General features: G+C 44.9%; 1 protein-coding gene across 3 annotated transcripts in view; it reads right to left on the bottom strand.

The window, feature by feature from the left end:
• The window catches only part of RHOA (ras homolog family member A), a 43320-nt gene that overhangs the window by 2197 nt on the left and 28970 nt on the right, over positions 1 to 12153 (bottom strand). For all 3 annotated transcript variants that reach the window (XM_058678684.1, XM_058678685.1, XM_012925960.2), the window contains 2 exons: positions 9802 to 9959; positions 6245 to 6365 (listed from right to left, as the gene is read on the bottom strand). In XM_058678684.1, the coding sequence (XP_058534667.1) occupies positions 6245 to 6365; positions 9802 to 9957 (277 nt within the window). In that variant the 5' untranslated portion in view covers positions 9958 to 9959. The remainder of the gene's footprint in view (positions 1 to 6244; positions 6366 to 9801; positions 9960 to 12153) is intronic.

Here is a 12153-nt window from a genome sequence, read left to right as displayed (position 1 = left end):
ATTCATGCTATGGCTTCTCTACTTCCCATCCAGCTCCCTGCCTATGGCCTGTAGAAGGCAGTAGAGGATGGCCCAAGACCTTGGAACTCTGGCACCCATTTGGGAGACCCAGAAGCAGTTCTTGGCTTTTTTTTTTTTAAAAGATTTATTCATTTTATTACAAAGTCAGATATACAGAGAGGAGGAGAGTCAGAGAGGAAGATCTTCCGTCTGATGATTCACTCCCCAAGTGAGCTGCAACGGGCCGGTGCGCGCTGATCCAATGCCGGGAACCAGGAACCTCCTCCGGGTCTCCCACACGGGTGCAGGGTCCCAAAGCCCTGGGCCGTCCTCTCCTGCTTTCCCAGGCCACAAGTAGGGAGCTGGATGGGAAGTGGAGCTGCCGGGATTAGAACCGGCGCCCATATGGGATCCCGGGGCGTTCAAGGCGAGGACTTTAGCCACTAGGCCACACCGCCGGGCCCCAGTTCTTGGCTCTTGATCAGCTCCACTCCAATCATGCCCTTTTGGGGAGTGGACCAGCAGACAGCAGCTCTTTCTTTCTGTCTCTTTGTAAATCTGAACTGCCTTTCCAATAAAAAGAAATAAATCTTTAAAACAGCAACAACAAAAATGCTGGGTGAGTATCTGCAGAGGTTGGGCCTAGATAAAGTCTCACCTGGGTTCAAATCGATCAAGAGTAACAGCATAACCAAAACCTAACCAGCTAGGTGCCTGGTTTAGTGCTGGAAAAAAAAAAAAAAACCCAACCAGCTGTGCCTTTCTGGCAATGTTTTACACATTTGCAAAGGCTGGGTATGTCCTCCACGGTAGACCAGTGTACCAGGGATCATTTAGAAAACAGACACAACAATATTTACTCTACATAGGTTGACTTTAATTGCACACACTAGAAATGCTTAGTATGACTTATCAGGTGGTACTGTTTTCTGATACTGTACGTATACATTTTTATTTATTTTACTTTAAAGTCGGAATTACAGAGAAAGGGAGAGACAGAAAGAGAGACATCTTCCATCTGCTGGTTCACTTCCTCAATAGCCACAGAGTTAGAGCTGGGCTGAGATGAAGCTGGGTATTTCTTCCAGGTCTCCCAAGCTGGAGCAAGAGCCCAAGGCCTTGGATCATCCTTTGTTGCTTTCGTAGGCTACTACCAGGGACCTAGATCAAAAGTGTAGCAGCTTGGACTGTAGCCAGTGTCCACATGGGATACTGGCACTGCAGGTAGAGATTAGCCTCCTATATCATGGCGCCTGCGCCTGAGACTGCATTTATATATCAACTGCTCACTCCCTCACTTCAAGCCATGTTGCCAAGACAATGGTTACTTAAAATATGGAAAGATGTTCTATCTTCTGGCGGATAGAGAAGCTATGTAAGTGTGGTTGGTAAAATGTCTCCTCTTTTAAGTTTTTTAAATCCATTTGAAAGGTATGAGAATCAGAGATTGAACTAGATCCTCCATCCTGATTAACTCTCCCGATGCAACAATGTTTAAGACTGCCATGCTGAAGCTAGGAGCTGGTCCCAAGGACACCAGCAGGGAACTGGATCAGAAGAGGAGCAGTTAGGTCTCAAACTGGCAATATGTGGGATGCCAGCAGCACAGGCATGGTTGTATCCACTATGCCACAATGCTTCGGGAAGATCTCTAATAATTCAGAGTTCCATGCCTTAATGTGAGATGTGTGCTCAACTACTTCCAGAGTGACTGACATCACTAAGGTGACACTGAATTCAAAGGTTTGCTCTGGAAGGAAGGGATCCCCAGACAAGTGCAGAGCCCTGGTCCTCAGAGCAGTAGAGGGACAGCATGTCCATGAACAAAGCCACGCAGCTTCAGGTGTGACCCTGACTCTCCTCATGCACCTAGGATTAGTCTTCAGTTCAGCTGCCACAGTGATCCAACCTTCTAAAAGCTTCCATCTTACTCCCAAAGGAAGAAGGGGGTCCTTAACCTCATATCCATCTCCTCTCCATTTTCTTTTTAAAGATGTATTTATTTGTTTGAAAGGCAAAACTGCAATACAGAGAAAAGGAGAGAGATCTTTCATTTGCGGGTTCACTCCCCAGATGGCCACAAAGACCAAGCCTGGGCCAGGCTAAAGCCAGTAGCCAAGAGCTTCCTAGTCCCATTGTGGTGCCCATATGGGATGCTGGTACTGCAGGCAGCAGCTTAATCTATTTGTACCAGAGTGCCAGCCCCCATAAAGCCACTTCCTTTTTTCCCTCCCTGCCTTCATCCTTTTGCCCCAGTGACATTATGCCTATCATTTCCCAGCCCCTTTGTTGGGTGTCTATGTGGACCTTCAGGCCAACTTTCAGGACACCAAGTACTGCTTCTCAGGTCCCTCAGAGGAGGTAGGACTGCAGGCAGAGGCAGCATGTGATATCAGACACTTTTATACAGGATGTAGCAATCCTCTGTGGAGGCTTAACCTACCACACACCACAGTGCTATCCCTACTGTACTTTTTTTGTTTACCACTTCCTGTTTTATTAGGTCTGTATCCCTTTATCAAAAATAAAAATTAAAGGGCCAGGGTCCAGCAACCACCGAGATCCTATAGGAGTACCCGTTCATGTCCCAGCTGCTCCACTTCCCTGATTATGGCTTGGGAAAGCAGCAGAGAATGACAGAAAGGCTTTGGACCGTGCATCTGCATGGGAGACACAGAAGTAGCTTGCTGGCTCCTGCCTTTGGTTCAGCTCAGTTCCAGCTGTTGTGGCCATTTGGGGAGTGAACCAGTAGATAGAAGATCTTCCAGTCTCTCTGTCTCTCCATAAATCTAATCTGCCCTTTCAAAACAAAGAAACAATAAATAAATGTATTTACAAAAATTATTAGAAAGAAAAGTAGGTCAGCCAGGACTTGAACCAGTATTCTGATATGGAATGCAGTGTTGCCAAGTACCCACCGTGTGCCAGTGCCAATCCCTGCTTTTATTTTAAATAATTCACTGTTAATCACCTACAATTTCTCCTATCCCCAAACAGTAATCTAACCACATCAGGGAGCGCTGCATTATAACTGTACAGTAGGGGGTAGGGGCTTTGGTTTTAGGAAATAAACTGGTGAAAAGGACTCCTTCTCTTCTCTAGACCAGATGCCAGGGAAATAAAAATCCTGCCTGCAGTCTGTTTTTGTAAGTCAAATTTATTGGAAGGGCCCGGCGGCGCGGTGGCCTAGCGGCTAAAGTCCTCGCCTTGTACGTGCCAGGATCCCACATGGGAGCTGGTTCTAATCCCGGCAGCTCCACTTCCCATCCAGCTCCCTGCTTGTGGCCTGGGAAAGCAGAAGAGGACGGCCCAAAGCTGTGGGATCCTGCACCCACGTGGGAGAACTGGAAGAGGTTCCTGGTTCCTGGCTTCGGATCAGCACAGAACCGGCCGTTGCAGCTCACTTGGGGAGTGAATCATTGGACGGAAGATCTTCCCCTGTCTTTCCTCCTCTGTGTATATCTGACTTCATAATAAAAATAAATAAATCTTTAAAAAAAATATATTGGAACAACTGAAGCTCATTCATTTATATATTTTCTATGGTTACTTCTGTGCTATAAAGGCTGAAATAGTTTTGGCAAAGTTAAATATTTGTAACAGAAGCCATATGGGTTGTAAAACCAAACATATTTATTATTTGGCCTTTTAAAGAAGTTTGTTAATCCCAGGGTTTAATTAGAATCTAGATTCTAGATCAGAGGTTCCAAAAAAATTAACTGTTATCACGGAGTCAGCCAGGAGCACCAGTGTTGCACTGTGTATAAAGATTTATCTTTTGAAGATTCACTGGCTTACTTTAAAAATAAAAAGAAAACCTGGTATTTCCATTTACTTGAAATGCAGTGATACAAAGAAAAATAAAGATACAATCACTGTTTATGCACCAAATGCCTGCATTAGCCAAGACTGGCCCAGGCTGAAGTCAGGAACTCAAGCACTTGACCCATAAGCTGCTGTCACCTCCAATGTACAAGCAGGAAGTTAGACCAAAAGCAGAGTAATGGGGTGTGGCAGCACTGTGGTTTAATGGGTTAAACCGTTGCTTGAAATGCCCGGGATTCTACATGGAAGCAGGCTTGAGGCCTGGCTTCTCTGCTTCTGATCTAGGTCCATGCTAATAGCCTGGGAAAGCAGAAGACAATGGCCCTCAACGTCTCAGGTGCCTACACCCAGCTCTCCCATGCTCTTAACTCCTGGCTTCAGGCTGGCCCTGTTCTGGCCTTTGTGGTCCTTTGGGGAAGAGAACCAGTAGATGAAAGATCTCTCTGTAATGCTGCCTTTCAAATAAGCAAATCAATCTCTAAATCAGGTTAATATTAGAGTCTCATTTTTTTGGATCCAGCTTGACCTCCCATGATGCCATTTAACTGGGGGAAAACTAAAGGGATTCTGCCATCACTCCTTAACACAGAGAAGTAATACATTTCAAAAGGCCCACAGAGAAGCTGGCCAAGTTCAGAGAGCACAGCCAAGGGGACCCACCTAGCTATTCAACCCCCATGCAGTAACAGCAAGGGAGAGCACAGCAATGTTCAGCTTCAGCCCCAATCCCTCAGTGGTGTGCACTGCAGACAGGGAGAACCAGCTCTCCTCGCTATTTACTTCCTACCTTTGTCCTATGTCCTAAGGCCTGCCCTTTGGGAAAGAAGCAGCAAGAAGCAAGATGCAGCTATTAACAGGAAGATGTCAAAAGCCACAGATCTTGTTTGAGACTAGGACAGACTTCTTTAAAAAATGAGATGGAAGGGCCCAGTGCAGTAACCTAGTGGCTAAATCCTCTCTTGGATCTGCTGGGATCCCATATGAGCACTAGCTCATATTCCAGCTGCACTACTTCCCATCCAGCTTCCTATTTGTGGCCTGGGAAAGCAGTCAAGGACAGCCCCAAGCCTTGGGAGCCTATACCCAAGTGGGAGACCCAGAAGAACTGCCTGGCTCCTGGCTATCAATCAGCTCATCTCTGGCTGTTGCAGTCAGTTGGGTAGTGAACTATTGGATGGAAGATTCTTTTTTTTTTTTATTTGAAGATTTATTTAGTTTTATTGCAAAGTCAGATATATAGAGAAATATCTTCCGTCCAATGAGTCACTCCCCAAGTGAGCACAACGGCCAATGATGCATTGTTCCGAAGCCAGGAGCCAGGAACTTCCTTCAGGTGTCCCATGTGGGTGCAGGGTCCCAAGACTTTGGGCCATCCTCTAGTGCTTGCCCAGGCCACAAGCAGGGAGCTGGATGGGAAGTGGGGCTGCCAGGATTAGAACCAGCGCCCATATGGGATACTGGCTCATTCAAGGCGAGGACTTTAGCCGCTAGGCCACTGCGCCGGGCCCAGATGGAGTATCTCTCTTCTCTGTAAATCTGACTTTCCCAGAAAAATAAATAAACCTATAAATAAATAAAAAATTAGACTGAAGAGGTCCTCATTGTTACCTTTTTCTAAAATATAATTTCTGAGCTGCACAGCACCCCTAGGGAAGTGCAATGGTCAGGTTCAAGTCTCTATAAGCGAAGGTACCTTATAAAAGGGCAACAATCAACAATAAGGCTTTAACAATAATCAGATAAAGCCAGTGTAGGGACTGGGAGGCAGCTTGCTGAACACAAAGCACTGATTAAAAATCTGAACAACCAGGGCTAGCACTGTGACATAGCAAAGTAATCCTACACCTGTGCCTCCAGATCCCATATGGCCACCGGTTCATGTCCCAGCTGCTCCACCTCCCATTCAGCTCTCTGCTTACGGTCTGCGAAGCAGCGGAGGATGGCCCAAAGCCTTGCACCCCTGTGCTCACATTGGAGTTGTGGCAGAAGCTCTTCACTTAAGACTGTCTTGGCTCAGCTCTGGCCATTGCAACCATTTGGGGAGCGAATCAGTAGAAAGAAGATTTCCTTCTCTGTAAATCTACCTTTCAAATAAAAGTTAAAACAAACAAACAAAAAATGTGCACAACCAAAAAGCCATTTTGAAATCTCAACGCACAAGATGGTTTTGCATTTCCAATCCATGCTCTTACAGGAGCGGATGCTCTTTGGACACAGTAGCCACGGAGACCTACAGTGAAAAGTGATCCATGGTCCATACTCTACAGTCCCAAGACTCTGGGACTCCAGCCACTGGTGACGCCTCCACAAGCTGAGGTCTGATGTGCAACCACTGGAGCCCCAGCAAGACTACATAAACCAGATGCCTGCCAGTCAAGTGAATAGAAAAGGACAAACAGCAAGCTGCAGGGGCACTTACCTAAACTATCAGGGCTGTCAATGGAGAAACACATCAGGATCACGTCAGTGTCTGGATAGGAGAGAGGCCTCAGGCGATCATAATCTTCCTGGCCAGCTGTGTCCCACAAAGCCAACTCTACCTGTGAGGGAGAAACAAGCGGACACGTTAGTCTCATCTCCCACTTGGAAAAAGTGACACCTACCACAATACACTCAGATGGCAGATTAGGAAGACAGAAATGCTCACTTTTATGACTCAAGGCTGAATGCAGAGGATGTATTCTTGGTGTTTCAGGTTAAAATTCTCAAACTCACAAATTTTATAAGCAACTATTTGAAATGAGCTAATAAGCAGCGTAATTCAATTGCCAAGAAAAAATAACCAGCTCTTAAGACATGTTTCTAATTCTATTAGAAAAGAAACTGAGTAGATTAGAGCACAAGTTAAATTGTAAATGACATTCCAGCAAGAAGGCAGGGAAATACCAGATTCACTTTGCCTAACACTTCCAACCCAACCATTTTATCACTCTACTCTTCAATGACAAAAACACAACAGAAATAAGACTACATTTGAATTTATGTTTGGAGCAGTGCTTTAAAAAAAAAAAAAAACATTTCTTGGGACGCCTGTATCACCTATCAATGTGTTCAGAGTCCTGGCAATTCTACCCCCAATCTGGCATTCTACAGATGTGCATCAAGGAAGGCAGATTATGGCTCCAACAGCTGGGTCTCAACCACACCTTTAGAGCAAGACTGAATTCCGAGCTCTTGGGTTGTGAATCCACTGACTGGAAGATCTCTTCCTTCCTTTCAAATAAAATGAACAAAACTAAGTAGATGGGCTGGTGTGGTGATTTAGTGAGTTAAGCTGCTGCTTACAACACAGACTACCTACACAGGAGTGTCTCTTCAACTTGTGCCTGATCTATTTCCAACCCAGTTTCCTGCTAATGCACCCAGGAAGGTTAGAGATGATGGCCCAAATACTGGCAGCCATGCCACCATTGTGGGAGAAACGGATTCAATTCCTGACTCTGGGCTTCAGCTTAGGCCAATACTGACTGTTGCAGCCATTTGGGGAATGAATTAGCAGATGGAAGCGCTCTTTTTCTGCCTTTTAAATAACCAAAAAAAAAAAAAAAAAAAATCTTAAAAAAATTGCAGCTGCTGCATTTCTGACCCACTTCCCTGCTAATGTGCCTGGGAAAGTAACAGATCATGGCCCAAGTCCTTGAGCCCCTGCGTCCATCGGTGAGACCCAGAAGCTCCTGGCTGCAGACTGACCCAGTTTTGATGTTGCAACGAATTAGCAAATGATTTCTCTCTGTAAATTGTGCCTTTTAAGTAAACAAATAAATCTTAAAAACAAAACAAAACAAAAAACAACCCTTGGGGCTTTGGTATTGTGGTACAGTAGGTTAAGCAGCAGACTGTATGCCAGATCTCACAGGAGCAATAGTTTGGGTTCTGGCAGCTCCATTTTTGATCCAAATCCCTGCTAATGGTCTGGGAAAGTAGTGGAAAGCAGTTCACGTGTTTTGGCCCTGCCACCCACATGGAAGACCCCTAAAGAAGCTCCTGGCTTCAGCCTCCGGGCCACTGAAGTTTTAGGGAATGATCTAGCAAATACAGTACCTTTTTGGGGCTGGTGCTATAGCTTGACAGGTAAAACCACCACCTGTGGCACCACCATCCCATACCGGCACCAGTTTGAGTCTCTGCTGCTCTGTTTCTGACTTAGCCCCCTGCTAATGTGCCTGAGAAAGCAGAGGAGAATTGCCCAACTTCTTGGGGTCCTGCACCAACACAGAAGACCAAGGAGAAGCTCCCGGCTTTGGAATAGCCCAGACATGACTGCTGCAGTCGCTTGGGAAGTGAACCAGAAGACTGGAAAAGATTAGCATCTTTCCATCTCTAATTGTGCCTTTTTTTTAAAAAAAAAGATTTATTCATTTTTTATTACAGCCAGATATACAGAGAGGAGGAGAGACAGTGAGGAAGATCTTCCATCCGATGATTCACTCCCCAAGTGAGCCGCAACGGGCCGATGCGCGCCAATCCGATGCCGGGAACCTGGAACCTCTTCCAGGTCTCCCACACGGGTGCAGGGTCCCAAAGCTTTGGGCCGTCCTCTCCTGCTTTCCCAGGCCACAAGCAGGGAGCTGGATGGGAAGTGGAGCTGCCGGGATTAGAACCGGCGCCCATATGGGATTCCGGGGCGTTCAAGGCGAGGACTTTAGCCGCTAGGCCACGCCGCCGGGCCCTCTAACTGTGCCTTTAAAAAAAAAAAAAAAAAAAGTAATCATTACAGCCTATTCTGTACTTGGTTAAAATGGACTCCAAGCATGGTACAGCATGGTATATTTAGATTAACTTGTGAAGTGGTTTGGTGGTTCTGTACCATACATCCCTAAAACAGGTTTAAATCACTTTGTAAATGAAGGTTCAAAGATCAGGCAGCTTACTCATGGTCACAGAACTATCCAATGCCCTGTGATGATGGATCCTGCAATTCTGAGCAAGTAGCCTAACCTATGGGAGACAAATGGTGCCACGAATTGGGCTAAGTGACTCAAGGACAGACAGGGACAGTAGGTAAAGTTAGAAAGCAAGGAATAGAGAAAGGAGATGGAATGGTAGAAGGTAATGTCTCAGTATCAACAGCATGATGATACGTGGGAAATTAGCTCTCAGAATGACATAAGGAAGGTCAGGGAAATGAATTAAAGCATAACTCTGAAAACAAAAAAGTGAACAGAATACAAAAAACATCTACTCCAAGTTGGGGGAAAAGGATCAAACAAAAACAAAAAACACACAAAAAAACCACAGACCTAAAAACCTATGCCAATTCCTAGGGTTTTCAGGACAGATACTGTGAAACATCACTGTCAATAATGGGAAATGCAAACACCCGTGGCAGGCTGTTTTATGGTTTTTATCTAAAAGGCAGTTACAGAAAGAAGAGATTCCCAGCACGTGGGCTATCCCTGCTTTTCCTAGGCCATAAGAAGGAACTGGGTGGGAAGTGAAGCAGCCAGGAAATGAAATGGTGTCAATACGGGGTGCTGGTTCCACAGGCATAGCTAAGCCTACTTTGCTAAGGCACTGGCCCCAAGTATTTTTTCTTTTTAAAAAAGAATATTTATTTTATGTCAAATAAGTGACAGCAGAATGAGAAACCTAAAAAGCAAAGATCACTAGACCTAGTAAATCTCTGAGCATTTAGTGAAATACTGACACAGTAATAATAATAATAATAAGAAGAAGAATAAAAAGTTTATCAGCAAGAAGATAATCATTTGAGGATCATTTATCTGGCAAGAAATGACACTTCTACATTAACACACCTAAAAAGGGCACATATATTAATAAGGCTGCCCTGTGTGAAACATAGTGAGTATGGATAAAGTCTGGATGATAGGAAAATGAACAAAGTGAAAAATGGATATTCTTTGCCAATGTTTTTGTTAGCATGTGTACCAGTGGCAAAAAGACCTAGATTCCTGCAGGTCTCCACTCAGCATACCATGCAAAGTTGACAGCAGCTATCACAGAATGGGTACTTACCTGTTTCCCGTCCACTTCAATATCTGCCACATAGTTCTCAAACACCGTGGGGACATAGACCTCTGGGAACTGGTCCTTGCTGAAGACTATCAGCAAGCATGTCTTGCCACAAGCACCATCACCGACAATCACCAGTTTCTTCCGGATGGCAGCCATCGCTTAAACAGAAGACAACAAGATGTTGATACAGAATGAACAGCTTCAGACTATAACATTTTTTTAAACCCATGGGGCACAAGCCTCTATTGTTTACCCAAATTAAAAATTCTAGTGCAGGCTTACACTGGGTACTTAAAGGTCATACACTAAAAACTTGAAAGGGATAGGACACAACACTTAATGCATAAAGATCGAAAGCCTTCCCCCAAAGATCAGGATCAAGACAAAAGATGTCTTTTCCCTCCCCGATTTGGCGACTACATACAGTTCTTCCATGAGAGGCAAGGGACTCGTTTGCTGAGCTATCTTTTGCTACCTTTCCACATGCAGCAAGCTGTATCAGAAGCAGAATAGTTGGGATGAGATACTGACATCACAAGCAGTGGTTTAACTTGCTGTACCACAATGACAGCCCATGACACAATCTTCTATGTGGCAAATCCCTTGAACTCCATTACTAAACCATTAGAATAGGCATGTTCAGCAAGGTTGCACAATCTAAGATGTTGAAAGTCAATGGTATTTCTTTAAGAAAAAAAAAAAAAAAACACAAAACTTTTTTTTTTCTCTCTCTCTTATTGGAAAGGCAGATATACAAAGATCTTCCATCCACTGGTTCATTCCCCAAGTGGCCAACAGCTGGAGCTGAGCTGATCTGAAGCCAGGAACTTCTTCTGGGTCTCCCATGCGGGTGCAGGGTCCTGAAGCTTTCTTCTTTCCCAGGCCACAAAGAGGGAGCTGGATTGGACACAAACTGATGCTCATATGGGATACTGGTGGATGCAAGGTGAGGATTTAGCCACTAGGCTATTGTGCTAGGCCCTCTTTAAAAAAAAAAAAAGTACGCTACCAGGGTGATTTTCTTTAAAGTATCATTTATTGGGCCCTGCGGCGGGGCCTAGCGGCTAAAGTCCTCACCTTGAACGCACTGGGATCCCATATGGGCACCGGTTCTAATCGCGGCAGCTCCAATTCCCATCCAGCTCCCTGCTTGTGGCCTGGGAAAGCAGTCCAGGACTGCCCAAAGCTTTGGGACCCTGCACCTTCGTGGGAGACCTGGAAGAGGTTCCAGGCTCCTGGCTTAGGATCGGCACAGAACCGGCCTTTGCGGTCACTTGGGGAGTGAATCATAGGATGGAAGATCTTCCTCTCTGACTCTCCTCCTCCCTGTATATGTGACTTTGTAATAAAAATAAATAAATCCTAAAAAAAAAAATCATCTTCTTTAAAAAAAAAAAAGTATCATTTATTTAGGGACCAGCCTGCCAGCCCCTCTCTCTTTCTCCCACTAGTTCACTCTCCAGGTGGCCTCAACGGCTGGAACTGAGCTGATCCAAAGGCAGGAGCTTCCTCTGGGTTTCCCTTGTAGTTACAGAACAGAGTCCCAAAGACTTGGGCCATCGAAGCCATAAGCAGGGAACTGGATCAGGAGCATAAAAGACAGGACACAAACTGGTATCCACATAAGACACAGGAGCTTTTAAGTGGATATTGGTCTGTTGAGACATCACATTGGCCCTTTGTCTGCCTTTAAAACACACATGTACCACTGGGTATAAATATTGAAACGACTTGTTTTTCTTAGGTCTAGGAAGTGATTAGCTACAAAATTTGCAGAATGGCTGGCATTGTGGCACAGCCAGTAAAGTCTACTGCCTGTCAGAATCCAATATGGACACCAATTTGAGTCACAGCACGCACAATTCAAACCTAGCTCCCCGCTAATGTGCCTAAGAAAGCAGCTTAAGTTCTTCCGTCCCTTGCTCCCATATGGGAAATACAGAAGATTATTACCTAGCCATTGTTGCTATTTGAAGGGTGAATCAGTGGTTGAAGTTCTATTTCTCTCCATTTAATATTTGAAATGATTAAAATAAATCTTTAAAAAACATACCTCTTCTCCCTAAATGCAAGTTAGGATGTCTGCCTGAGGTCAGATTTTAACTCTGGCTCCTGACTCAGGCTTCCTGCCAATGTTAGTCCTTGGAGGAAGCTGATGGCTCAAGCAATTGGGTCCCTGCCAACTCCATGAGAAACTTGCCTTCCTTGCACGAATTCGGACAGTGAACAAATCAGAGTTCTCTTGGAAAAGTAAACAAAACATACAATATTTAGGCGCTTATGTATACCCAACAATAAGAACATTCTAGGATGAAAAGGGCCAACATTGCTTCCAGACCCTCAATTTATGAA

The sequence above is a fragment of the Ochotona princeps genome, chromosome 21, assembly GCF_030435755.1.
Source record: "Ochotona princeps isolate mOchPri1 chromosome 21, mOchPri1.hap1, whole genome shotgun sequence".
NCBI classification, from domain to species: domain Eukaryota; kingdom Metazoa; phylum Chordata; class Mammalia; order Lagomorpha; family Ochotonidae; genus Ochotona; species Ochotona princeps.
This window is presented reverse-complemented; position numbering and strand designations above follow the sequence as displayed.